At 54.7% G+C, this 27,847-nt stretch overlaps 2 protein-coding genes and 1 long non-coding RNA gene across 9 annotated transcripts in view; 1 reads left to right on the forward strand and 2 right to left on the reverse strand.

Moving 5' to 3' along the window:
• Positions 1–1,363: 1,363 nt before the first annotated feature.
• Positions 1,364–27,132, forward strand: LBR (lamin B receptor). 7 transcript variants are annotated; one of them, XR_014793586.1, is made up of 16 exons: positions 8,194–8,302; positions 9,150–9,225; positions 10,508–10,686; positions 12,473–12,715; positions 15,290–15,391; positions 16,144–16,336; positions 17,901–18,097; positions 20,139–20,193; positions 20,506–20,697; positions 21,395–21,498; positions 22,391–22,516; positions 23,083–23,251; positions 24,822–24,902; positions 25,000–25,122; positions 25,684–25,938; positions 25,984–27,132. XR_014793586.1 is itself a non-coding variant. In XM_084868711.1 (15 exons), exons 3-15 carry the CDS (start codon positions 10,522–10,524, stop codon positions 25,842–25,844), a joined length of 1,911 nt encoding a protein of 636 aa, XP_084724837.1. In that variant the 5' UTR covers positions 8,194–8,302; positions 9,150–9,225; positions 10,508–10,521; the 3' UTR covers positions 25,845–27,132. The 7 variants fall into 7 exon arrangements, 5 of the variants coding, with proteins under 5 accessions (XP_084724838.1, XP_084724835.1, XP_084724839.1 ...); XR_014793585.1 differs by lacking the exons at positions 8,194–8,302; positions 9,150–9,225 and adding an exon at positions 6,326–6,438; XM_084868711.1 differs by having other exon boundaries at positions 25,684–27,132.
• On the reverse strand, positions 23,196–24,815 carry LOC311614201. Its single transcript, XR_014793602.1, has 3 exons — positions 23,670–24,815; positions 23,444–23,598; positions 23,196–23,292 (listed from the first exon to the last, which is right to left on the reverse strand). It is a non-coding gene; the product is annotated as an uncharacterized lncRNA (long non-coding RNA).
• Positions 26,737–27,847, reverse strand: part of DNAH14 (dynein axonemal heavy chain 14) — a gene marked incomplete at its 5' end in the record, with an annotated part of 100,450 nt that continues 99,339 nt past the window's right edge. Inside the window, one exon of the mRNA XM_084868502.1 lies at positions 26,737–27,539. Within this exon, the coding sequence (XP_084724628.1) occupies positions 27,327–27,539 (213 nt within the window). The 3' untranslated portion in view covers positions 26,737–27,326. The remainder of the gene's footprint in view (positions 27,540–27,847) is intronic.

Genomic DNA, 27,847 nt, shown 5'->3' on the forward strand with positions numbered 1-27,847 from the left:
AGCGATACTATTTTCTTCCCGGCAACAGCATGTGGGCCGTTAAAGGCGTCTTTGAAAGGCGGCAGGGCCGACGCCGCCCCTGGGAAGGGCCTTTGGTCGAAGCGGCCGGGACCCCCCACATCACACGCTCCGCCATCAGACACGGCGTGCCTGGCCCCAGGCCCTCCACGGTGAGTATTTTATTTATTTGTATTTTTAATTAATTAATTAATTTATTTATTTTTAAATTATGATTCGGTTACTATTTTTATTTTGATATTATTCTTCATCTCATTTATTTTATTTTACATATATATATATATATATATATATATATATATATATATATTATTGATTTTTTTACAGAGAGGAAGGGAGAGAGAGAGAGAGCTAGAAACGTCGATGAGAGAGAAACATCGACCAGCTGCCTCCTGCACACCCCCTACCGGGGATGTGCCCGCAACCAAGGTACATGCCCTTGACTGGAATCGAACCTGGGACCTTTCAGTCCGCAGACCGATGCTCTACCACTGAGCCAAACCGGTTTCGGCTGCATTTTTTATTTTAAAATATAATTTTACTGATTTCAGAGACGAAGGGAGAGAGGGAGATAGAAACACCAGTGATGAGAGAGAATCATGGATGGGCTGCCTCCTGCACACCCCCACACTGGAGATCAGAGCCCACAAACCCGGGCCTGTGCCCTTGACTGGAATCGAACCCGGGACCCTTCAGTCCACAGGCCAGCTCTCTAGCCGCTGAGCCACACCGGCTAGGGCTCCACAGTGAATATTTTAGGTAGAAGACCGATTTTTAAGTAAAAAAAATACTTGAATAGGGTCTTTTAAACCTTCTTTTCATTTAATGTTAAATATATATATATATATATATATATATATATATATATATATATATATATATATATATATATTTTTTTTTTTTTTTTTTTTTTTTTTTTCCTCCCTGGATAAAATACACACTGGTTTTTAATGGCTTCAAAAAGCTGGATTAGGTACAGACTGTTTTGTAGTCAGATGTTTAAACTTTAAGATCTGGCCAGGGGGCGCTCTGGGTCCGAGGGGAAGGGCAGGGGCCTCTGGGGCCTGCCTGGGGACAGGCTCACCAGCTCTCCAGCACCCAGCGCGCCCCCAGGTGTCCCTCCTGCCGTGGCCTGGGCGGTGAGTCCTGGGTCTCTGCAGGCCTGTCACCCTCCCCTCCTGTGGAAGTGGTCCCTCCACCCCAGGCACCATGCGGCCGGCTCCTCTGGGAACCTCAGCGCCAGCCCGTTTACATTCCACGGTGATGGCTTTCCCACGTGTCTCAGGCTCCGCCCACACACAGCTTTTCTCTTTGTTCTCAGAAACCGAGTGGAGCCAGGCCTGCCAAGGCCGGAGGGGAGGGAGGGGGCTTCAGGAAGCATCTGGAGTGGCTGGCAGGGGCGAGCGGTGACCCTGGCCAGCCAGGCCCGGGCCTGGAGGACTCCACCTCCCGGGATTTCCCATGGCGGCCTTCCCGCTCCTCCGAGAGCCTGGTATTTATTCCAATACCCAAAACCCGGGAAAGATCCAAGGCACCAGGGTCCCGACTGGCTGGAGCACAGACCCCCACCCCACCCCCACCCCCGGGGGTCCCCGGGAACCGTCATCATGATATTCCGCCTGCGGCGTGTGCTTGGAAGGATAGGGAGTGGGGTCTGATCTCCAAGGAGGACGGGCAGCACGGAGGAACCATGTCCACAGATAGCACTCCGACAGTTCCCGAGATGAGTGTGCAGGTCACTCCCAGTCTTGTCTTTCTGGGCAGATTTACCTGCTGAGCAGCTGGAGCAGGTGGAGCAGCTGGAGCAGCTGGAACAGGTGGAGCAGCTGGAGCAGGTGGAGCAGCAGAAGCAAGTGGAGAAGCTGGAGCAGGTGGAGAAGCTGGAGCAGGTGGCAGAGCTGCCAGTGAGATCCCCCTGCCTCTGCTCAGGATGCCTTCAACCCTGTGGCTGTCAGAGGGTTCGTCTCTTTGTGGCTCCATCGGGTTCTCCATTTCACCGACTGTCAGAACGTCTGTCCTCGATTGGCAAAAAGCCCTCCTCGGACTCTGGCCTCTCCTCTCCAGCAGCGTTCTGGTAAGAAGCAGTCTCCTGGCCAGCCTGTCCGCAGCGCACGCTCTAGACTTTTTGTTGGCTCCGACCCAGGCAGCGATCCTCCACCATCCGTGAACTTCGCGGACTGCCCAACAGGTGTGCCAGACCAAGCAGACCCACAGATGTAGACACACGGGGTGGCTTTCCCCACACTGAAATGCTCTGAGCCCCAGGCCGGGGGGCCGGGCATCCATGTCTGCTGTCTCCTACCAGCAAGGGACTCCTGTTGCTTCTTACACTATCAGACCACAGGGAGGGGCTGGTAGTGGTTTTTTTTTGGAGCAAAAGCAGACGCAGTGTTTAAAACATCAAATTGCGCTCCTGTCCGCACTCTCTGGCTGCCCCGTTCTGATGACATTTGGGGGGATGTTTCCAAAGTTCAGTGGTTTTTGCCAGCTGCGGGGGCCGGGGTGGGGGTGGTGCTTCCTGTGGAGGACAGACTTTTTCCCATCAGCCCCCTCTCAGAGAGGCTTCCTGGTTTGCACGTTGCAGCATAAGCCCGACCGCAGGGGTGAGGCCGTGGCTGTGCCCCTTGCACGAACCCGGGCCTCGCAGCAAGCTCTGCCCACTTCCTGCTCACGTGCACTCTCACTCCGGGGGTGGAGCAGAGGAACCCCTTGAACAATAGTGAGGCCACCCACCCAGACTCCCTGCTCAGCACGCCCTGCCTTCAGGACCCTCACGACTCGTGTGGCAAGCCCAGCCCACCTCACACACGGCCTGACCTCTGGGATTAAAAAAAAAAAAAAAATATATATATATATATATATATATATATATATATATATATATATATATTATTGATTGTTTTACAGAGAGGAAGAGAGAGGGATAGAGAGTTAGAAACATTGATCAGCTGCCTCCTGCACACCCCAACTGGGGATGTGCCTGCAACCAAGCAAGGTACATGCCCTTGACCGGAATCGAACCTGGGACCCTTCAGTCCGCAGGTCGACGCTCTCTCCACTGAGCCACCCCGGTTTCGGCTGGGATTTAACGTGGGTTCACTCCCCATTTCTGATGGTGACTTATGGGTTCACTTTCTATTTCTGCATGAAGCGGTGTGGTGACCTCTTGTGTTTATTTTTTCTCTTGGCGATAGAACCCAATTCCCAGGGGAGCTGCTGGAAAAGGCCCTTCCGGGGGAAAGCAGGCACTTTGTGGGGTGATGAGGAGGAGAGGCTGGGTTTTTGTGGAGTCAGATAGCCCTGGATGGGGCTGTTTTTCATTTTTATTTAAAAAAATTTTAAAAATATATATTGTATTGATTTTTTACAGAGAGAAAGGGAGAGGGTTAGAGAGCTAAAAACATCGGTGAGAGAGAAACATCAATCAGCTGCCTCCTGCACACCCCCTACCGGGGACGTGCCCGCAACCAAGGTACATGCTGTTGACTGAAATTGAACTTGGGACCCTTCAGACTGCAGGCCGACGCTCTATCCACTGAGCCAAACCGGTTCCGGCTGTTTTCATCTTTTTAAATATATTTTTATTGATTTCAGGGAGGAAGGGAGAGGGAGAGAGATAGAAACTTCAGGGATGAGAGAGAACCATTGATCAGCTGCCTCCTGCTCTCCGCCTTCTGGGGATAGAGCCTGCAAGCCGGGCCTGTGCCCTTGAGTGGAATCCAACCCGGGACCCTTCAGTCCGCAGGCTGATGCTCTATCCACTGAGCCTCCAGCTTCTTGTCTTCCTCCAGCCTCCAGAACAGGGGTCTTCAAACTACGGCCCGCAGAGGAGTCTGATCTGGCCCGCCAGGTTTTTTGGGCAGTGAGCGCAGCCAAGGTGTTACAGTAGGAATTAGTAGTTCATATAGTCCGGCCCTCCAGCTCTCTGAGGGACCGTGATCTGGCCCCCACTTTAAAAAGTTTGAGGACCCCTGCTCCAGAAGCTCAGACACTAGCCCCAGAAGGTGGGAAAACTCCATAGTCAGATTTTCATAATGAATGAACTCTTCCTTTCTTTAGAAGGGGAGAGACACCAGGAGACACGCATTAAGCTTCCTGCCAACCGGGAGGGCCGATGCCCAGAATGCGTGAGGCTGTGACTGGTGAGTGTGGCCGCATCATGGGGGCAGGAGAGAGGAGGGCAGGGGGCCTGGGCAGGACGGACGGGGCCAGAGGAAGAGAAGACATTCTAAGTGGTGGGACAGAGAGTGGCTTGTCTGGGGCCCTGGCTGGGATTCTGTTGGCCCTGAGGGTGGCGTAGGCGGGAAAGGAAAGATAAATATTCAAAGGGACAGAGAACTGGCAAAGGTCCAGAGGAGTGTTGGAGTGTCATGCTTCAGGGGTGACATTTTTCCCCCCCGGGGGTATTTTAGGACTTCCAACTCACCCAAACACAGGGTAGGCTATTTTTATTTATTTTTTTGTTAATCCTCACTGGAGGATATTTTTCCATTGATTTTTTTGTGTTTTTTTTTTGAGATAGTGGGAGGGAGGGGGAGAAAAAGAGACACATCTACTGGTTGCCTCCCATACACACTCAGACCAGGGGTTGATCGCCAGTAGGGGGTGTCCAGAAGGCAGCCAATCAATGATTTTCTCTCATCATTGACGTTTCTCTCTTCCTCTCCCTTCCTCTCTCAAGTTAGTAAAACTTTATTTAAGAAAAGGAAAATACCAATAGTTCCTTTATTGAGGAAGTGGCCTAGATAGTCAACTGATTTTTCGTAATACGCTTCCTTCCAGAAATTAACAATAGTCTCCAGGTAGCTTCTCTGCTACCAGAGTCAGTTGTTTTAAAAAATGTCTTTCGGGGGTAGTTTTTAAGGCGGGATGTGAACTAAGCTGATTCTAGTTATTTACAATTTTTTTTCAAAATATATATTTTATTGATTTTTTTTTTTTACAGAGAGGAAGGGAGAGGGAGTGTCAGAAACATCGATGAGAGAGAGTCATCGATCAGCTGCCTCTTGCACACCCCCTACTGGGGATATGCCCGCAACCAAGGTACATGCCCTTGACCGGAATCGAACCTGGGACCCTTCAGTCCCCAAGCCGATGACAAGTGGGCTTTTTCATTGATGGTCCAGCGTCAGGTGCAAGAGTTCTCATGTTCTCAGTTACCACGGCCAAAGGACTAGATATACCAAAAAAAAAAAAAAAAAAAAAAGAGAATCTAGAATGAATTTAAAATCAATAAAATATATATATATTAAAAATTAATAAAAAAAAAAAAACCCACAACTTTGATGAAAACCACGTTGCCAAATGGGGAACTTCACTCGGACTGCTTTAAACTCTGGGACCTCAATGGGAAGAAAGCCAGCTAACCCATGATAACTTGTAGGAGAGGGAAAAGAAAGGGTTGGGACCCAGGGCAGGCAGGCTCGGGGGTCACCGGGTGATGAATGAATGACTCGGCGTTTTGGATCAAGTCTGATCATCACCATCATCACCAGCCTGGCGGGAAGGGGAAGAGATCAACCAAAGGACTTGTGTGTGTGCATATAAGCCTAACCGGTGGTCATGGACAACGGGAGGGGGGAGGTATGGGGGGGAGGGGTTTGGGATGGGAATGGGGGGATGAGGACAATTATGTGCTATCATAATCAAAATTTAAAAAAAAGAAATTAAAAAAAGAAATTAAATAAAAGAAATTAAAAAAATTAAAAAAAAACACCAGACTGGCGGGAAGCAGGTGGAATGGCACCTCGCTCCGTGCCCTGCTGCGTTCTGGACCATTTCCTACCGCATCTCTTATCGTGGGAGCCCTGCGAGCTGCAGGGGGGACTCTGGGACCTTCCTTCGGGGCCCCCTCCCGCCCGCGGGCCCCAGATCGGAGCCACAGCTCGGCCCGCAGGTGCCGGGGGATGGAACCCGGTGAGGAGCGCGCGGATGCTGTTTTAACCAAATGCACCTCCGCTCTCTGCAGTGGTCGCTCTAAGAATTCTAATTTGCAGGTTTTTTTTTTTTTTTTTTTTTCTCTCTCCCCAAACCACCCCACACCCTCTGCTGCGAGTGGCGGGAACGGGCGGGCGGGGAGCGCGAGGGCCCCCCTGCGCTTCCGAGATAAGCGCCCGGGGCGGCACCCGGGCGGACCCGCCGGGCCTCTCTCCCGCCGTCGCGGGGCGGGGCGGAGGCGCCACTGCGCGCGGCCAATCAGCAGCGCCGGGGACGATTCAAAAGGGCGAGAAGCCAATGGGAGCCTCGGATACCCCTCTGAGGGGCGGGGGAGTGGGCGGGGCTAAAGAGCGCGCGCCCGGGGCGTGGGGACGCAGGGGGGGGGGGCGCCCCCGACGTCGCGCGCGCGGACCTGCCGCAGGGGAGCAGCTCGGCGGCGGCTCTCGCGGAGTTTGTGCGTGTCCCCGCGGGACCCCGGCGCAGGTGAGCGCCCCCACCCGGCCCGGCTCCCCGCGGGGCGGCCTCCGGGCGGGGGGCGGGGGGCGGTGCGGGCGGGAGAGGCCCGCGGGGGGCGGGGGTCCCGGGCGCCGGGCCGCGCTGCGGCCTCGCCCTCGCCGGGCCTCCCTCCCGCCTCCGGGCCGCTCGCTAGCGGGCGGCGGGGCTGGAACGGTGCGCGCGCGGCCCGGCCGGGCCGGCGGCGGAAATGGAGCTGCGGCTGCAAGTTGGGGGGGACGTTTCCCTCCATGTTGGACGCGCCGCCGCCGTGTCGGTGTCCGGGGATGATGTGGGTGGGTGGGGGGGAGGTTTGGGGGATCGGGGTCCCCCTCTTCCCCCCGGTGCGTTCCCAGCGCCTTTCGGACGGGTAACGGGTGGCTCGGCGGCGGGTCCTGCCTGGCGTGGGGGAGCCGGGGACCGGGGCGCCCAGAGGTGACTCCCCCGCGCGGGCCGGGGCGCCCCTGGTCCCGGGGGTCGTGGCCGGGGCGCCCCTGGCCCCCGGGGTCGAGGCCGGGTCCCCGGGGCGCCGCTCGCTGGTGTTGGGGGGGCGCCCCCTCGCCAGGTGCTTCCGCGCGCGCGGCCCCGACACGGATCTTTGCGCAGCTTGGCGCGCTCCCCCCAAAGCTCCATTGCGTGGTGGTTTTGTTTTGTTTTGTTGTTTTCCTTCAAGTTGTTAAGAGTTTTAAAACTTTGTAGCAGCCCCGAGGGGCGCACAGGAAGCGAGCGCTCGGTTGCACCGGGGCCTGCGCCTTGCACGAGCTGCTTGCTGGGCGGTCAGGCCGGGCGCCCTGGACAGCGCCCGGGCGATGGACGGGGGCAGCCGGGGAGCCCGTGGGGGCCCGTGGGGGCCCGGGTGCGTGCTCACCTGCTGCGGGAGGGAGGGAGCCGGCTGCTCCGAGCCCTCGGGGGGCCTGGCAGACAGGAAACACGAGCCAATCCAGCCGAGGCTGGTGTCGCTCAGTGGATAGAGCGTCGGTCGGCCTTCGGACTGAAAGGTCCCGGGTTCGATTCCGGTCAGGGGCATGCGCCTTGGTTGCGGGCACATCCCCAGAAGGAGGTGTGCAGGGGGCAACTGATCGATGTTTCTCTCCCATCGATGTTTCTAGCTCTCTATCCCTCTCCCTCCTCCCTCTCTGTAAAAAATTTAAAAAATCAATAAAATGTATTTTTTTTAAAAATAAAAAACACGAGCCAATCTGGAACCACGCTTGGCAGCAAGTGATGCGAAGGACAGGAGGGGGGGTGGGGGAGAGGGGGCTTCGGGAGGGCAGCGGCGGGACCCTAAATTAGACTGAGCCCCGCGTCCAGGGATGTGGAGAGAGGAGGGAAAGGGGATGAGTAGGAGAGGAAGGATTCTCTCTTTCCATTTTTATTTCTTAGGGGGAAAGCCAGGCCATTCGGCCATGCAGCCCGGAGGTGGTGGCCTTTGCATCCTGAGCAGGGGGTACAGCGCAGGGCGGGTGGGGATGGGGGTCCCTGCTGGGGGGGTTCCCTGGTGGGGCCCGCCTTGGGCTCCCGGGTGGAGGCGAAGCTGTCAAACTCCATGCGAACCTCCCGGTTTCTGCTCCGTTGAGACTGATTTGGAGAAGTGAAGGCGAGAGGACCAGATCCCCCAGGGCTCCTCTGGCAGCACAGAGAGCAGCGGCTGTGGAGCTGATAGATACTCATCACAGTGACACTGACGTTAGCCAGCCCGGGGCTTCCCGGGGAGAGGCCTGAGGGAGGGCCTCCTGGGGGGGGGGGGACGGACGTGGTGATCAGAGCGAGCGGAGTTCTTCCGGACCCGCTTGGCTGTCACACCTCCGGGCAGCCTCTTCCCGGGTCCCTGGCCCCCCTGCGGGGAGGCCCGGTGGTATGGGAAGTCCTTTCCTGGCCAGTCCCCTCTGGCCTGGGGCTGGGAGGGTGTGAGTGCGTGGCTCTGTGCACAGTGCGGTGAAGGTGGCGGTGGGGGTGGGGGTGGAGGTAGGGGTGGGGTGGGGATGGGGGTGGGGGAGGGGATGGGGTGGGGGTGGGGGCGGGGGTGCGCTGTCACCTTTGGGAACGGGTGTGGGGTGGCTTCCTCAGGAGAGCCGGTTTGCCTTTTCTCTCTCAACCGCCCTGTGGGGCGTCGCTCTCATGTCCCAGTTCTTAATTAAAAAAAAAAAAAAAATGAGCTTAGAGACCTCACAGGGTCCACCAGATCTCTCCGTGTGTTTAACCCCAGATATTTAAAGGGTCGCAGAAAGACGTTAAATGCCTTCTGAAAGGCACGGAGGCGGTCAGGACGGGTTCAGAAGTTTGCAGAGAGCTGCTTGAAGCTCGAATGGCATCTTTACGCAGAAAGACGGGAGGGACTGCCTTCTCTCCCCCGGCGGGCCGGCGTCGGAGTGCCAGTGTCACTAACGGGGGTGTGATCGGAGGGGGTCCAGGGAGAAGGGGGGTGCAGCGAGGAGAGGAGGGCCCACTTCCTTCCTCTTTCTCAGAACTCGGAGCTCACGCTCCATGTTGAAATTGGCACAGCTTGCCGCTGTCACCTTCCCTTTTTGGGCCCCTCCCCCGTGTCCCAAGGTGTCCACGGCCCCGCCTGCCCCAGGGCCCCATTAGGAACTCCTCAGCCAGGCGGGATGGTCCCCTGGGCTCCAGGCCCAGCCGGTTCATCACCCCCAAGCCCTCCCGCCATCTCACCAGCCATCCCGCCGTCTCTATCTCCGTCTGGGCAGGCTGGGAAGAAGCCGTCCATTACCGCAGTGTGAATGACCCGGCACCTCTAACCACCCTCTAATCGCCAGATAAGTGGTGTGTTTCCTTTCATCTCCCGCCTCCCTGCTATCTTTCTCAACAAGGGAAGCTCATTAAGCCTTTTCTCCGGTGATTCACTGAAGCAACCTGGTGCTTGTGAACGAGTTTTTCCTTGGGCGGGCGGGGGAGGGTAACGTTCTCCTTAGCCAACTTCAGTCTTGAGAAGTTCTTGAGGGTTGTTCTCGGTTGTTCTTGTTACCGAATCAGCTCTCTGCAGGAGCTGGGGAGGGGTGAATCCTGTTAGGCCCCGGTGGTATGTCCGATGGATGGCGTAGCTGGTGAGCTGAAGGTGATTTAGGGAGAGACTTCTCCATGGTAACCGCCTGCCTCTTCGTCTCTATGGTAACGGCAGGCTAGTGTGGCTGGTGTTGGAGGTCCGAGGCCCGGGTTCGGCCGCAGGGACTGTGAGTCCGCCGACCGCCTGAGAGCCAGAGCGCCCAGCCGGCAGCTGATGTTTGAAAAAGGGCGGCACACGGGCCTCCTGGGAGGAGCCGTGTCTGTGGTTGCTTGTGGCTTCACATGTCGTGTGTACAGGCGTGTGCGCCGTGTTCTGGTGCCGTGGCGAAGGATGTGCTAACGGGCGCGGGAGCCAGGTGTGCGGCAGCCGGGGGGTGAGCGAGGCCGTTACTCAGATGCATTTGAACTTCAGCTGTGAGACTTGGAAACTTGAAAGAAAGACCCTCAGATCTGCTGTTCATTAGAGAGTTGGAATTTTTTTCTCCCTGTTGATGGGCTATATTATAATAATGTTAATTATACGTCCTTGGTTTTTCTAGGCAGTCTGTTTCACGGTTGGTTGTTTTTAAGTAAAGGTAATTATACTTAAAAACTGAATGTATTTTTTAAGTCTTTGTAAGACTAGATACACATTTATAAAGCAGGAAACGAAGCCCTTGTGAGATTATGCCTTGTGGATGGGCAAGCAACATGTCACTGGAGGGGACAGGGTGTCGCATGGGCAGCCATGCATGTGTGGCCGGTTACTCCTGAGGGTCACATGGACCTGGGAGTGACCTGTCCTGTGTGAGCGACTCCCAGGGAGACACTGCGGGCGGAGAGGACTCCTGTGCTGTGCTCTCGCCAGAACAGTTTCTCGCCTATAAAATAAGGGGTGGTGCCCCCTCCCCTCCAGTGACTTTTTTGGCCCTAAAATCTTAACCAGTTAACATTTTGGAAAGTTTTTTTTTTTAGTGTCCAATCTGCAAAAAAAAAAAAAAAAAAAGACAAATGTAAGTGTGTATTGCACTGACTCCCCCTTTTTATCTCTAAAACCGCTCAGCCTGACTTTCAAAGATGCCCAGTAGGAAGTTTGCGGATGGCGAGGTGGTCCGAGGCCGGTGGCCGGGGAGCTCCCTCTATTACGAAGTGGAAATTCTGAGCCATGACGGCAAGTCCCAGCTGTACACGGTCAAGTACAAGGACGGGACGGAGCTGGAGCTGAAGGAGAGTGACATCAAGGTAGGTGCTCGCTTGCTCCCTGGGGGGGTGTGTGCCGAGCGGGTGACGTACCCGCCTGTGGTTTTGAGGTTAGAGCGGTCGGTCTGGCTCCGTTTGTGGCTCCGGGGACGTGTGACTGAGACCCGGAGCCCTGCTCCTGAGCCGGTGCTTCCCGGGTCAGGGTCCTGGGTGAATCCCGGGTGACAGGCCCTTGTGGCGGGTCAGGGACGGCTCTGGGTTCCAGGGGAGGCTCTCAGAGGCGCTGGCTCCGGAGCTGCTGAGCTGCGCGCTGAGACAGAACGGGAGAGACCCAGGGGACGGAGGGGCGGCCTCTGCAGAGGGCAGCAGCCGAAGGCCTGGGGCTGGGGACACAGACGGAGTGCTGCCAGGGTGTGGGGGGCACAGGCCCGCAGAGGGGGGTCAGAACTGGGGGGGTTGGGCTTCATCCCGCACGCTGGGGAGTCCTCCAGGAGAGTGACATTCATTAAAGTGAAGTCTGGTGAGGGCCTGGGCCTTGAATACCTGATCCGTGACGTGGAAGCACTGATGTAAAACTAGTGGACCCGTGCACGCACGGCGGGGGTGGGGGGCGGGTGTCTCTCAGCCCAGCCTGTATCCTCTCCAAGCTGAGACCCCTGTGGGATTGGGCCTAAACTGGCAGTCAGACAACCCCCTCGAAATCCGGGACTGCTGGCTCCTAACCGCTCACCTGCCTGTCTGCTTGATCACCCCTAACCACTCTGCCTGCTGGCCTGATTGCCCCCAACTGCTCCCCGTCAGCCTAATCACCCCCAACTCCCCTCCCCTCCTGGCCTGATCACCCTTAACTGCTCTGCCTCGGCCCCGCCACCATGGCTTTGTCTGCAAGGACTTCTGGAAGGTCTCATGGTCTAATTAGCATATTACCCTCTTATTAATATAGATACCGTGAAAGTGACAAAGGAAAAAGATGTAAGAAATCAGTTCTTTTTGTTATTGGGTCTAACAGATAGAAAATTCCTCTATCAAATGCCATACAAATTTCTCACCACACCTCTTCGCAGTTCCCTCCCTGTTGCAGCTCAGCAGCAGCCAGTGTTTGACCCACAGCCTGGCACCACAGCATGAGTGCCAGGGCGGGGCCGCAGAGCGTGTGAACAAAGGGCCAGGCTGGATAGTCGGGCTCTGCGGGCTTGTCCGTCTGCGTGCGGGCGGCTCTGGGCAGCCGGAGGGGAGACGTGGCTGTGCACCAGCTAAACTTGATTTCCCGGCTCTGCAGTGGGAGCTTCAGATCGTTCTCACGGGTCCCCGAGTCTCTTCTGGTTTTGTTTGCAGTCAGTTAGAAGCTGCAAAGCCATGCCGAGCCCCTGCCACCCAGCACGGTGGCCTCCCAGGTCTAGGGCCTGGAAACCCGGGCTCGGGCAGGAAAAGCTCACGCAGTTATGCAAGTTGCACTGGTGTCCAGGGTCGGCCCGTGCCCGTGTGTGTGGGGCTGCTGTCCTCCTTCCTGTTTGGGTGCAGGTTTCCTTCGTCCCGTCATCTCAGCTTCCACCGGCGTCACTGTAGCTCTTCTTGTCTCTGTTCTCGGGACAGCGTACAGCCAGTTGTGTAAACACATGCGTGTCTGGCAGCACTTGAAAGACTCCGCAGCGGGAGGGCTGCCTTGGTCCCCTGAGCGGTGGCCATGAGAGCATCAGCAACGGCAGGTGCCGGCGTGTCCCGGCTGGGTCAGCGCTCACGGCACCAGGGACGGCCTTTGCTGCCTCTCGAATGGGGCCCGTCTGCGTGCGGCGTGGCCTCGGTAAAGCCCTGCCTTCTCCCTCTCCAGCCTTTAGCTTCCTTCAGGCAAAGGAAAAGTGGCTCCACGTCCAGTTCTCCGTCCAGACGCCGGGGGAGTCGGTCAAGGTCGCGCTCCCGCTCCCCCGGCCGCTCCCGCTCCCCCGGCCGCCCAGGCAAGAGTGCCCGCCGATCGGCCTCTGCCTCCCAGCCCTCGGCCTCCGCCTCCCACCACGTGGACGTCAAGGAGATGCGGAAGGAAGTGCTGGAAGTGAAGCTGACGCCGCTGGTGCTGGTATGTGTGCACGTGTGTCCTTACAGTGTGTGGTCTGTGCCAGCTCCCCTTCCCTGTGGGTCTGGCCGCTCAGATTGTGTAGTAATATGAAAATGTCAGTGAAACATCCGGTTCTAAGGTGATGATTATGGAAGATCTCATGAAGAAATGGGTGTTTGGAATAGAAGGTACAATGCCTTTAAGTGCCAATGAAAAAGTGTTTTTTAAGTTATGAGTGCTATTTAATATTGTATGTGTGTTTTTTTTTTTTCTTCTTAATATGCTTTTAAAAAATACTGATTTTAGGGAGAGAAGAAGGATAGAGAAATATCGATCGGTTGCCTCCTGCACACCCCCTACTGGGGATGGAGCTCACAACCTGGGCATGTGCCCTGAGCCACACCCGCTAGTCAATGTTATGTTTTTAAAAAGCAGTTTTTAAATACGGTATATGTAATAGACATAGACTGTAGTTTGAACTGAGTAAGTTTTTATAGCTTATAAAAGCTCAGGTATAAAATAAATATGTTCTGGCCCTCTTGGCATTTATATACTCGATCGCTTTTCCTATTCAAAGATTGTCTTAATGGATTTACTTTAAAAGTCCAAGCTTGGGACCATCAGGGTAGGTGGGGCCTATAGGACCTTGCACAATGAATATTTTAGATAGTAGCCCAAACAAAAATTATTTTTAATTTAAAAGAATTCAATAAAGGTAATTTTTCATTTATTCATTTATTTTACCTTTTATGGATAAAATGCTCATAGATTTTTTTAATAGCCTTAAAAAATGGAATATGTACATACTGTTTTGTTGTTTGCTTTAAAAACTTTTAAAAATTGAAATAGCCTTCTGCATTATATTTTTCCAACTCATTTTTGTTATATGGTATTGTTTGGATTCTACCACGTTATATGTATGTAATAAAATTGTTAACTTCAGCTCCCTTATTGGTAGACATTTAGCTTTTCCTGTTTAATTTTCATGATTATAAACAAAATATCCTTATGCAACATCTGATATTTCCTTTGCTACTCAGATGGATAGAGCAGATTTGAGGCTTTTGCTAAATCCCGTCAAGACCGTGCATGCCATCATGCGTAATGTGTGAATGCCCATTTTCTCATTCTGGATATTATTTTAGCAGCAGCTTTTGCCAATGTGACCGTCAGAGATTTTCACGTCACCCTTTGGACTTGCGTTTTGATAATTGCTCGTGAGTCCGGCCACCCTCCCAGTGGCCCTCTGACGGGGGGCGCGGGGGAAGGAGCAGGTGCTGAGTGCCACTTCCGAATCCTCATTGGTGGAATTTAGTGGCCACGGTCTTCCCAGTGTAACCTTAGCGCTCGGCACCCACCGTGTCCGCACCGTGGCCCCGAGGACAGTGTGACGGGAGAGACCAGCCAGAGGCTGCGTGTGGCGGTGAACATCCCCTCCTCCTTGTCCTTGTATCCCTTTCAGTACTTGGCCTCGTTGTGCGAGCATCCCGCCAGCTGCAGTAGGCAGCTTAGGGTCAGCTGAGGCCTGTAGGGGAGCAGTAAGGGGGTGATCAGGCCGGCAGGGGGAGTAGTTAGGGGGTGATCAGGCTGGCAGGCAGAAGTGGTTAGGGGCAATCAGGCAGGCAGGCAGGTGAGTGGTTGGGAGCCAGCAGCCCTGGATTGTGAGCAGTGTGTTGCGGGTTGCATTTGCAGCCATGTCATAGGTCAGAGGTCAGGCATTTGAAAACAGAGTGTAGCTGCCCCCGGTATTTAGGGGGGGCCCGTTTGTCGGGAAGTGGCTCGCTGGCACTTGGGTAAACCTCAGTGTATGGTGCATGCTCGCTGCAGTTGGACTTGGATTTGAACTTGATGCTGCATCAGTGCTGTTCTTTGCCAGCTGGCCTCCCCAGTGATAGACTTGGGCTTTTAATTTGTTGTCCTCCTCTTGGTTTATTAGCATTGCAGTTTGCCACTGACTTACAAAGGAACAAAGGGACAGATTTCAGCCATGCTTTGCCTGAAAAAATCTTCTTCAAGCTGAAGCATTTTTCCTGTCCCATCTGATAAGAAAAGCCAGCTACCACTGGAGGAGAACGCACATGCAAGAAGGGGACTGAGTCAGGGAAAAGGACAGACACTTAAGGTTACATAAACCCAGCCACCATGCAGCTCGGAAAGTGGGCAGTGTGGAGGTCCTAGGAATACTCTAGAAGCACCCACTGTTTAACTTCCCATTATGGGCTATTTTAGGGCAATGAATGTCTTTTCATCTTATTTTAAAACCAATTCATGAAAGAATGGCCAGTTTTTACTTCCCTAACTCTCATAGCAGATATTATTAGAATATCTGTTACTGAACAATGAAATGATAGCACTCAGTCTAATTATGTTTAAAAGACGAAAGAACGAATGTGGACTCTATACTGTAAAATCCAATCTTTTGAAGACTGGGAAATTCTAGTCAATTTTACTCCTTTTCCTTTTGATCCTGAATTCTGCAGAAGGAAAGCTGTGAAGATGGTTGATTTTCTTCATCACAATAGGGAAGATTTAGCATCAGGAGTTTTTTTTAAGGAGTTAGGATCTGTGTGGTTAAATGCTTTCTGTTCTCTTTAGAAGCCGTTTGGAAACAGCATCAGCCGGCACAACGGGGAGCCTGAGCCGCGAGCGGAGCCGGAGCAGCGAGCGCGGAACGACATGCCGCACAGGAGCGCGCAGGTACGCGGGCTCACCCTGGTCTCGGCCGGCATGCTCTTGGGTGAAGGGACTTACCCTACGGAAGTGCATCGAAAGCCGTAATACCGCTCATAACTTTTCTAAAAGTCCGTCCTTCAATTGAGACCGAATGTAATTTAACAAACTTATCCTTTGTATATGGCTATATTATGATGCTGAGTTAGTTACTGTGGTAGCATCCTATATAATAGAGGTCATATGCAAATTGACTGTCACTTGAACACTCAAGATGGCCGCCCCCATGTGGTCAAAGATGGCCACAACCCCATGTGCTCACAAGATGACTGATACAAGATGGTCAGCAGGGGAGGGCAATTGGGGGTGATCAGGCCTGCAGGAGAGGGCAGTTAGGGGTGACCAGGTCTGCAGGGGAGGGCAGTTGGGACCCAGGCCTGCAGGGGAGAGTAGTTGTAGGAGGACCAGGCCTGCAGGAGAGGTCAGTTAGGGGTGACCAGGCCTGTAGGGGAGAGCAGTTAAGGGTGACAAGGCCTGCATGGGAGTAGTTAGGGGTTGATCAGGCTGGCAGGCAGAAGTGGTTAGGGGCAATCAGGAGACAGGCAGGTGAATGGTTGGGAGCCAGCAGTCCTGGATTGTGAGATGGGTTCCAGATTAGAGAGGGTGCAGGCTGGGCTGAGGGAACACCCCCCCCCCCCCCCCGCCCCATGCATGAATTTCAGCTAATTAATGATAATTATTGATTACAGCTAATTAGTACTTCTTATTTTTTTAACCAGGAACAGTTCCCTTTGTCACAAGAAAGTAGTTATACATATACACAGTACAGCCTTCGTCCAAGAAGAGAAGAGAGCAAATTAAAAAAAATAGACTTAGAGGAAGAAAAAATTGTTACAAAAGGACCTACGTCGTTGAGAACCTTTGAAATGACAGCCCCGCAGACGAAGGACTTGGAGTTTGGCGGAGTCCCGGGTAGGTGCCGGAGCCGGGCTGAGGGGGGCCGGGGGCGGGGGCCGGGCCGGGCCAGCGGGAGTTGCAATAAAGTGAACAGGAAAGGCCTTTCTCTGAAGAAGCTGAAGCAGGCTGGGCAGAGAGCCAGGTGGAAGGGAGCCCGGGGAGGAGGGAAGGCAGGGGAGGGGGGATGAAGGAGGGGGGGGGATGGATGGGCGGGAAGAGATCAGCCAAAGAATTTGTGTGCAGATATGCACAACCCGTGGGCCAGACAGTAGGAGAGTGAAGGGCCGAGGGGTGGGGTGGGGTGGGGGGAAGAGGGAGGGGCAGGCTAGAAGAGGTCAACAATAAAGATGAAAAAAAAGGGGGGGCGGGAACAGCAGGTACAAAGGCCTGAGTTGGGAGCATTTTATTGACTTCAGGGAGAGAGAATCATTGACCGGCTGCCTCCTGCAGGCTACCTACTGATTCTTGGGTTGATGCTCAACCACTGAGCCACACCAGCTGGGCAGGTGGGAACATTTGTGAGGATTGCGATAGAGTGGAAAGGGTGCCAGAGTGGCTATAGATACAACGTTTAGCAACCTGTTAGGTTTTGATCAGAGAAGCGATAAGAGGAAGGTTGGCGTGAGCGATGAGGGACAGGAAACCTGCTCGTCCTCAGACCTGAGGGGGCGGGGCCCGGTGGGCAGGGGCAGGGGCAGGGGAGGCCGTGGAGCTGAGCCGGGCCTGGTGCCACCCCACCTGCCCGGCGGGTTGACGGTGAGTCACACACCTGGGGTGTCGGAGGCTGGCGCTACTAAGTGGGCGGTGCTGCTGAGGCGTTAGGAGCTCAGAGAGAAAGGACTTCTTGGCCAGACGGTCACAGGCCCTGCGGCTCCCCAAGATGGCGTCCCGTCACCGAGGCTGGCCCAGTTAGGTGCACGTGATGCTGCTTTAGTTAGAAACGGACCGTGTTAAAGGTCAGGCTGACGGCTTTCAGCTGTTCCCATCGTCGGTCTGCTGGTGTCCACGTGCTTGCTCCTCAGTGGTTGGATTTTCAGTGTCCTAGAGCCGTGGTCGGCAAACTGGTCAGTCCACAGAGCCAAATATCAACAGTGCCACGATCGGCATTTCTTTGGAGAGCCACATTTTTTAAACTCAAACTGTACAGGTAGGCACATTGGTATTAACTTAATTAGGGTGCTCCTAAGCTGGCCTTTGCTAAAAGCGACCTCAATCTGATTGAGGTTCACTCCAGGGGCCAAAGAGCTGCATGTGGCTCGAGGGCCACTGTTTGCCGACCACTGTCCCAGAGCTGGGCATCTGCTGCTTTACCACGGGGCTGCTGCCCGCAGGACATGATAGAGATTAGGGCTTTTTCATTTTTTTAAAAATCTTTATTGTTGAAAATATCACATGAGTCCTCCTTTCCCCGCTGTTAACCTCTTGAGAATAGGGCTTTTTGTTGATCCACTAGGAATTGGTTTCAGACAGCTAGCCAGACTAGAGTTCTGACCTTAAAAAACCCAAAGGATTCTTGAAAAACAAAAAAAACCAAACTGGATTGAAAACGGAGCCGTGAATGCTTGCTGATTGCCTGCAGGTGTGCTTCTTATCACGCTGGGCCTGCCCGCCTTCCTCTTCCTGTTGCTGTTGATGTGCAGGCAGCGAGAGCCCGGCCTCCTGCACTTCCCGCCTCCGCTGCCAGCTTTGTCTGAGCTGTGGGAAGCCAGAGCGTTCGGGGCCTACGTCCTCTGGGTCGCCGTCCAGGCGCTGTTCTACTTGCTGCCCATCGGGAAGGTAAGATTCTGAGTGAGTCTCCTAAGTCTCATAAGCCTTGAATCCTGTAACACCTGCCTATTGAGTGGAGCTTTAAAAATCGGATTGAGGTTTCTTGAGTAGTAACTTTGCAAAAGGAAGAAACTATTGTGCAAAACAGCCTAATGGTGGAGGTTAAAAAAAAACCCCCCTCAGTATATGTCATTTCAGATACAGGATTTAAAGTGTTCAATTGAAAAGTTACTAAGCTCAGTGGGTTCAGCCTGCACTTTTCACTATTTTTTAAATGTCGTTTAAAAATACCTTTTTATTGATTTTTAGAGAGAAGGGAGGGGAGAAGGATAAAAACACAGATGAAAGAGAAGCATCCATTGGTTGCTCCTTCACATCCCATCATGGGGATCAAGCCTGCAGCCCAGGCCTGTGCCCTGACGGGGAATTGAACTGGTGACCCCTGGCTCACGGGTCGATGCTCAACCACTGGGCCACACCAGCCAGGCTATCATTTTTAATATGAGTTTTTCTGATTTTCCAAAGTTTGTTGTCAGGAACATTTTATGCTCTTTCAGCCTCATGCAGGGTCTGAAATTCGTCCTCGTAGCTAAGTGTAGTTTTTCTTCTTTCAGTCGAGTATTGGGTAGACTGAAAGGAACATGAGATCCTGAGCAATAAATAATTCACCGCAAGACCTTGTTCTTAGGGCTCTGCGAATGTCTGTCCGCCAGAGGACCAGGTCTGCTGGGAGTGGTGGACACAATGACGGGGTAGATCCGCAGGCTTAGGTGTTTGGAGCTCACCTCCACCTTGGCCGTGGCGAGAAGGGTTGTGATCGAGGCAGGCTCTCCAGTGAAATCACAATCCAGGTTACTTTAGGCAAGGTGAGCTCAAACTAGAGAAGACTTATTAAGAAAAGCAGTTTTGATGCCTAAATTATTTGTCTGTATCTGTACACACACACACACAAGAGAGAGAGAGAGAGAGAGAAACTAAAAGCCCAGCACAGTATTTGAGAGACACCTTTAATAGATAAGGATCATTTGGAATTAGCATGTGGGGTTTTGCTAATCCTGTGATCTCAGACGGCATTGCATTTCTCCCGAGGGCCTTTTCATAGCTAATGAAAGGGTAAAGGCGTTTAGCCCACGGGAAATGACACCATGTTAGTGTTTGAAATGTAAAATTACTTGCAGTTTTCAGTCGTTATTTCGGGTGGTCAGATGTGGCTGCCATTGGACAAGAGGGCTTTTTCCTCGAACCCATCCCGTTCAAGTGGTGTGTTTCTCAATGCCTGTGCCCGGGCACCCGGGGGTTCCGAGAAGAGCTGAGCGCTCCCAGTCCTGGTGCTCAGTCTCCCGCTGCAGGGACAGAGCCCTGGGAATGACTGAGTCGGGGGGCGTATGTGTGTCAATGGCAGAGCAAATCAGTATCAGTGCTTGCCGTCCGCTGGCACATGGGCCAGAGCGGTGGGCGAGTGGGCGAGCCGGGCGGCAAAGGCCCCCACAGGCCAGAGGGACGCCCCAGAGACACTGAGCTGGAGCTGAGCCAGACGTAGGCTCTCCTGAGGCCCGTCAAGTCTCCTGGTGGGTGGCGCGGGGGTGGCTGGGGCGGCCGGCTCCTGGGATGGCCTCCTGCACTGAGAGCTGATGACTGGGCTCGTATGAAGACACAATTCTGAGGGCGGGCTTGCCTCATCAAAGGGTTTGCCATTAAGATGTTTGAACCTGTGGCCAAGTTTCCCTGCCAAAAGGCAGTCCTGGGCGAAGGGGTTTCAGGGACATTAGAAGTGCTGTGTTTAAGATCTTACATTCAGCCGGGACCGGTTTGGCTCAATGGATAGAGTGTCGGCTTGGGGACTGAAGGGACCCGGGTTCGATTCCGGTCAAGGGCATGTACCTTGGTTGAGGGCACATCCCCAGTAGGGGGTGTGCAAGAGGCAGCTGATCGATGACTCTCTCATTGATGTTTCTAACTTTCTATCTCTCTCCCTTCCTCTCTGTACAAAATCAATAAAATATATTTTTTTTAAAAAAAGATCTTACATTCAGTTTTTTTCTCCTTTAAGGTGGTAGAAGGAACGCCTCTGGCTGATGGGAGAAGACTCCAGTATAGACTAAACGGTGAGTTTTTTAAAGACTCAAATGGGTGGCTTACAGCGCTCAGAAGCTTTGAGCGTAAACTCCCAAAGTGTATCACACCCGAACAGAAACAGAACTTGTCTGGTCTGAGGGGCACGCAGTGGACGGTTGATGCCACGGCCGGCGTGTAGAGATCGGAGAGAGTACCTGCCAGAGGCCGTGCCTGTGCCTGTGCCCACGCCCGCGCCCGCTGGGCCTGACGGTGAAGCTAGGACTTACAGACATCACTGCCGTCTCCTGTGATGGGACCCGGCTCCCGACCCGCGGGGCTGACGTGTGTTCCTGCCTTTCTAGGGTTCTACGCCTTCATCCTGACGTCGGCAGCCGTGGGAGCCGCTGTCTTCTGGGGCGTGGACCTCTGCTACGTGTACCACCACTTCCTGCAGTTCGCCCTGGCGGCCCTGCTGTTCGCCGCCTGCCTGAGCGTCTACCTGTACGCGCGGGCCCTGCGGGCGCCCCGGGGGGCCCTGTCTCCAGCCAGCTCTGGTGAGCAGCGTGGCCTGCCCCCCCCAGCCCCCCACACCCCATTCCCTCCCCCACCCCCCCACACCTCATCGCCCCCTCCACCCCTCCCCCCCATCCCCCCATCCCCAGGTGAGGGCTTGTGCACAGTGCCTTCCCAGCTGCAGTTCGTGGGCGGGGAAGAGAAACAAGGACAAAAAGATGGAGAAATATTTAAAGAAAAGGAAATTAAGAAACTATATTTCCTCATACTTTCCTGTCTCTCTTCCCTTTTGTCGTCACTTGAGGACAGTAAGACATTTAGTAACGGATAGTAGCAGTAGCGTTTTAGCAATGGATAGTAGTGTCATAATTTATGACAAATGTTATTTTTTGTCCCAAGTAATAAATAGCCTTTAAAAAACAGCACAACGGAGAGATTTCAGATCGGTTGATTCTGGCCTAAAGTGTTGAAGCATTAAGAAAATTAAGTTGCTTATTTAAAAAAAATTATAAGCTACATTAAAAAGAATTCTAGTTCCCTTAAAAGTCGGGGACCTGGCCGTGTGGCAGGGGGCGCGTCCGGGGGGCCCGTTGCACTGGGGCTCAGCCCCCGGGCCCCCCGCTGGGGGCGGGCAGAGGGGGGAGTGGGCCCCGGGCGGAGGACAGCTGAGCCTTGTGAGAGGGGTCTGGAATAGCGTGTTTCCCAAACGCTGTGTGAACAAGCGCTCTTCCTCCTCAGGAAACCCCATCTACGATTTCTTCATCGGCCGAGAGCTGAACCCTCGGATCGGCACTTTTGATCTCAAATACTTCTGTGAGCTGCGCCCCGGGCTGATGGGCTGGGTATGTGTCTGTGTTGTTTTTAACTCTCAGTTTGGTCGTGCAAATTGGTCCCAGACTTAGAATTGCAGGCAGTTTTAAGGAAGCGGTGGGTGGTGTATTTTAGGAATAATTACAGCTTTCCCTAAGTCTGTCTCCTTAAAGTGTTTTCTCACGGGAAATGTAGTCCTGAGGAGAAGATGCCCTGTTACAGGTTATTAAACCGGAAAAGGGTTTGGTTTATGCTCACGCAGGAACGTGAGAGTGTTGGCGTATTCACGTAGGAAAAAGAACGAACGTATTTCAGGCGGGTAGAGTCGCAACAAAGAGAGTCCCCTTCCACCCCCCCCTCTGCTTCCCGGTGTCAGCGCCTGGCACAGCCACAGCGGGACCAGGACGGCATGGGGCACTGGGACAGTCCCCCCGCGGGCCTGGCTGTGGGCCCTGCAGCCCCGGGCACTTCCTGGTTCCTGTGCTCTGGTCTCCGCTAGTCTTTCCTGGTCTCCCGGGACCCTGACCCTTGAGGAGGATCCTTTAATTTGGGTCAGTCCAGTGCCTTCTTCTTTTACCCTCATCCGAGGATGTGTTTTTGATTTTTTAGACACACACACACACACACACACACACACACACACACACACAAAAATCGGTGCCTCCCATGTGTGTCCTGATCTGGAGTCGAACCTACAACCTCTCGGTGTATGGAACGGTGTTCCTCCACCTGAGCCACCTGCCAGGTGTCCAGTGGAGTGATTCGTTTGGGCCCGGCCACCACAGACACGTCCTCCTGCCCTCAGGCACCTGTCGGGTTCACGTGGGACGTGTCTCATTTCTGAGGCGGGGGCTGGGGAAGGTGTGGGCGCGGGGGGCCTCCCCAGAGCCGTGGGGACTGACGATTCCGGCGCTTTGGTTTCAGGTGGTGATCAACCTGGCGATGCTCCTGGCCGAGATGAAGCTACAGCACCGCGCTGCCCCCTCCCTGGCGATGGTTTTGGTGAACGGCTTCCAGCTCTTGTACGTGGTGGACGCGCTCTGGAACGAGGTAACTGGCTCCCACAGCAGGGCCTCTGCGTGGGGGTGAGGGCCCTGGCCGGAGGGAGGGCAGCCCGGGGTGCTCCGAAGCGACGTGGGGTGAGCACAGAGGTGCCGGGTGTCTGCAGCGCCAGGGCCCGCCGCTCACGCTCACCCAGTGCACCGGGTGGCATCCGCTTTGCTAAGCACCATGAGGAGTGCCCGCCTTGCCAGGCAGCTTCTGATTGGAAATGACATGGTGCCTGGGGGCCTGAAACAGGCAGCTGGCGATGCTGTCACTCCGCCAGCAAACAGCCTTGGACTCGGACTCCGAGGCAGACGTAGGGTGCTGTGGGCGAGGTGGGAGCCACGGGTGCCGGCTGTTTACCGCCATGTCTCGGGGGTCACAGTGCAGGCACACTCGCTCGGCCCTGGGCCGGGGAGCGTTAGCTGAGGGCAGAGGTGGGGGCACACGAGGCCTGTCAGAGGGACGGGTGAAGCCACAGGCGGGAAACCAGGTTGCCCCCCCCCGCAGCCCCTCACAGATCGGACTATAAGCCGGACTCTGTTTAATGTGTCTTTCCGCCGGGCCCGCAGGAGGCGGTGCTGACCACCATGGACATCATCCACGACGGCTTCGGCTTCATGCTGGCCTTCGGGGACCTGGTGTGGGTGCCCTTCGTGTACAGCCTGCAGGCCTTCTACCTGGTCCGCCACCCCAGCGAGCTGTCCTGGCCGCTGGCCGCGCTCATCGTCGCCCTGAAACGTGAGTGTTATCCACCCCGAGGCTGCTGCCTCCATGCTCACCTCACACCGAGGCCGCTGCCTCCATGTTCACCTCACCCCGAGGCTGCTGTGCCTGCTGCCTCCATGCTCACCTCACCCCGAGGCCGCTGGGCCTGCTGCCTCCATGCTCACCTCACCCCGAGGCCGCTGGGCCTGCTGCCTCCATGCTCACCTCACCCCGAGGCTGCTGCCTCCATGCTCACCTCACCCCGAGGCTGCTGCCTCCATGCTCACCTCACCCCGAGGCTGCTGCCTCCATGCTCACCTCACCCCGAGGCTGCTGCCTCCATGCTCACCTCACCCCGAGGCTGCTGCCTCCATGCTCACCTCACCCCGAGGCCGCTGTGCCTGCTGCCTCCATGCTCACCTCACCCCGAGGCCGCTGCCTCCATGCTCACCTCACACGCCTTCTAAGTGGCCGTGATGAGCTCAGTCTGGAGGGAGCGGTGGTGGGTGAGTGACAGGCGTTTGCCAAGAGAAGGGACGCTTCGTGCTTAGGCTCCTTAGGAGGTTTTTAAGGTTTTTAGTTACCGTGGGCATTCGGGGTAGTGACTAGATAGTCACAGTCCTTCAGAAGGAGTTCCCCCCATAGCCCCCTGGGGGAACGTCTTTATTTTATATCCCAGGCCTCTGTGTAACTGCCCGTTTGTGCTTCTTAACCTCCCACCCTGCCTCCTATGTGGCAACTGGCCATTTGCTCTAGAGAGGATTTTTACATAAAACACTTTGCTTTTAAATTTAACCCTGTGCACGACCTAAGCATCTATAGACAATTAAATTCACCTACAGTTCTCCGCTCTACCAGCTGAGCTATCGAAGGGAGCGACTCAATTAAATTCAAAAGATGGTCACATGTGGGGACGGTTCCCGCGGTGGACGGAAAGGAGGGGAGTCCTGCCTCCTTAGGGCCCCCCTTCCCCCGGGGGAACAGACTCCCAGGAGACCTGTGGAGGGGACAGAGCGGGACTGGCCGAGAGCCCTCTCGGAGGCTACGGGGTTTGGTCTGAATTTGGTGGGTGGGAGGCAGAGGGAGCAGGAGGGCTTTCTGTCTGCACTGTCGCTGACACCCTCCACCGGCGGGTGGGTGAGGGGTGGCGCTGAGCTTCAGGGGGGCCCTGGCGGAAGAGGAAATCCTGGTTTGGTTTCTCCATGTCGCCTGTGGGAAGGTGTGAGACAGGTGAGTCACAGCGATTGCCACTCCTCTCATAGTCAGGGAGCGGCAGGGACTGGTCACTGTGAACTAAAGCTGCTGCCTCGGGACGGCGGGGAGCGCTGGCACATCTGTCAGTGCAGACGCGGGCCTGGGCCTCAGCTGGATTCTAAGGGACAAAGTGTCCTGTCCCGGCCGCAGGCACAGCGCTCAGAGGCGGCGGCCTGCTCCTCGTTATCCTCCATCCAGACTGGCTGTATTGTCACGTGGGCTGTGAGAAGTTTGTGAAATTAATCTCTATTTTGGAAATTTCCTCAGAGCTCAGAAACAGTTATCTAAGTGAAATTAACAGGTGCCTTTAACTATGTCTAAATTGTAACGTGAAATCCTTCACTTACAGTGTGTGGGTATGTGATCTTCCGATGTGCAAACGCCCAGAAAAATGCATTCCGGAAAAACCCTGCTGATCCGAAGCTTGCCCGTAAGCATTGGTGTCACATTTATAACATGCGGATTGCACAGAATACCTTATGTCTATTTGCCAGCATGTCCTTACACACGTTTCTGTTTTCATGCAGATTTAAAAACCATCCACACGGCCACTGGCAAGAACCTTCTCGTTTCCGGATGGTGGGGCTTCGTCCGCCACCCCAACTACTTGGGCGACCTCATCATGGCCCTGGCCTGGTCCCTGCCGTGTGGTAAGCACCAGCGGGCGCACTCGCCTGCCCGCCCGCCCGCCTGCCCACAGAGGAGTCCTTGGCTGGGACAGCGTGGGTGGTGCCTCGGAGGGGAGTTAGGGACTCACAGAGCCTGAAGTTTTCCTCGAAACTTGCAAAAGCAAATGTGACGTTTTAAACGGTGCCGCATGCTCTAGGCTAAGCAGCATATGTGGGGATTAAGTTAACTTTTTATCCCCGATGCAGTGCGCACCGAGACGCTGCTCTGCAGCAGCAGCGAAGGCGCTCTGCTTTCTGCCAGCCTGGCCGCCCCCACCCCACCGGGCACCGGGCAGACGGGAGGCTTGCCTGCAGCAGGAGGACAGAGGTCCTGATCACGGTGGGGGGGGGGCGGAGTGGATTAGTCACACTCCCCTGAGCTCTTGGTGCAGATGCTGCCTCTGCCACCCACCGGGCGGACCCCCTGAGCTGGTTCAGGGCCTCGGTCCCCCCCTCGGAGAAGGGAACAGTTACTGTGGCTCCCTCGGGGGGTTGGGTGTGGGACGCTGTGGTCACGCCGCACTGACTGCCGCCCGCCGCCAGGTTTCCAGCACGCCCTGCCCTACTTCTACGTGGTCTACTTCGCCGTGCTGCTGGTGCACCGGGAGGCGCGGGACGAGCGCCAGTGCCGGCGGAAGTACGGCGTCGCCTGGGACAAGTACTGCCAGCGCGTGCCCTACCGCCTCCTCCCCTATGTGTACTAGCCCGCCCCCCGGAGGAGAGCCGCGGCCAGGCCCTGCCAGGTCCCTCTGAGCCAGGACTGTGGATCCCAGTAAGTCTCCTATAGCCCCGAGCGTGGCCTTTCACCCTACCACTTAGCACCGGGAAAAACAAAGACCTTAGACTTTGCACCCTACCACTTAGCACCGGGAAAAACAAAGACCTTAGACTTTGCATCCTAATAGGAAACTCCAGTCTGTAAAAGCCTGTGAACCAAACAGTCTTCTCGATGCCCCAGGAAGAACACTTCCGATGCGCACGGGTCTGGTTTTTAAAATGCCGATCGTGTTGTGCGGCTGGCTCTTACCCTCAGTGTGTGTGTCCGCTGCAGCCGCAGGACAGACTTCCCTGCAGGCGGGAGCGTCACTAGGCCTGAGATGGCACAGGAGGGCGATCGGAGGCGCTGGCCGAGGGACGCCCTTAGCAGCAGCAGCTTGCCCTGCCCTCCGACCCGGCATCGGAGATGTAAATACACAGCCTTATGTAATATATGGTGACTTCGGGTTTCTCTGTACAGTGTTTTGAATGTGAAATAATTGTCAGGAGCTGGGTATGGTAACAAAAACATTTGCAGTATTTTAACGTACCTTCTGTAAAGTAAGACGTGAATGACAATTACGGAAACTGCACTCATTTGCTATTCTGTGGAAGATGCCGTTAAAGACATAGGGAGGTATACATAGGGAGGTATTTTTCTTAATCCAAAGTTTGCAAATAAGGCTTTTCTACCTCAATTGCAGGTGTTTGTTTGCCTTATATAAACTGTTGCAAATAGAAAAAAAAAAAATAGGATAAATATATATTTTTGGAGTAACGTCCCTATTTAAAAATTTTTACACAGATTGCTGGTTGAAGACTTGCCCTTTCAGGCTAATATTTTTATATGTTTTGGACTTTTTTAATTAAACTGTGTTTTTGCTACTGCTGAGCTCATGCAGTTTATACTGTATTTTTGTATATTTCTTTATGTTTAAAAGCCTTTCTCTCTCATAGATGTGCCTCAGGTAGCTTTAGCTGTTCACAGAGCCTTATTAATTGTTCTGTAATGGAAAGCAAATCTAAATTCTCAGTACCTTAATCATTCGAGATCTAATGAGTATGGTGTTGCTGTTGAGTTTTAACGATAGATTTCACACGTGGCTCTGCAGTGTGCGCGCTAGTTCAGAGCATGCAGACACTGTGGGGGACACCTCCCCGAATGAGAAAGAGCCCGCTGCCAGCTGCATTCTGCTTCTTGTGTTTTAAGTTGGAAATAAAGAGAGATGACCGGGAGCCTTGGTTCTGCGTCCTTTGCGTATGATTGTGGGGTCTCGGAGCCCGAAACGGGGGTCCTTAGATGACACCCCCAACATTTTCCCTCCGTTTGCGACGCCCCCGGCCCACGGGGGACCGCCTGCACACGTGTTTCTGCAGGTAAGCACACACTACTACACGTGCACGGACACGCATGTGTGGGCCGGAGTTTATTACTCACTCTTCTCACACAGCAGGGCGACCTGCATGGCGATCCAGTGGCTGGGCGGCCTCCGCGTGGGCAGGCACACGGCGGTCAGGAAGTTGGAGGGGGCACCGGCGCCGGGCGCGGAGCACCTCTGCGGCGTCTGGTACAGCGGGCACTCGAACGTCCCGGCCTCCGGCTGCTTGGGCAGCTCGGGGGCGTCCGGCGTCTCCGGGGAAACCTGGGCGGAGAAGCCGGGCGTCAGCTCCCGTCTCCTGCTCCGGACCCGGGGTCAGACCCCCTGAGGCTCGTGGCTGTGAGACCGCGTGGGAATGAAGCCTGGAGGACTCATCTTAGACGGTGGCGAGGGCTTTCCATGGCGCCTGTCCTTGGGAAATGATGCCAGGCGTCGGTACAGCATCTGTGTGGGATGCTGGGCATGTTTGGGGCTGTTTTAGCTGTGCTCGCGTCTCGGCCTGCCGCTGGCTGGGCCCTCCTCATCCAGTGTCAGACGTCCCTCGTGAACCGGGGGATGGGGACAGGGGGGCC

The sequence above is a fragment of the Pipistrellus hanaki genome, assembly GCF_964339955.1.
Source record: "Pipistrellus hanaki genome assembly, chromosome: 20".
Taxonomy (NCBI): domain Eukaryota; kingdom Metazoa; phylum Chordata; class Mammalia; order Chiroptera; family Vespertilionidae; genus Pipistrellus; species Pipistrellus hanaki.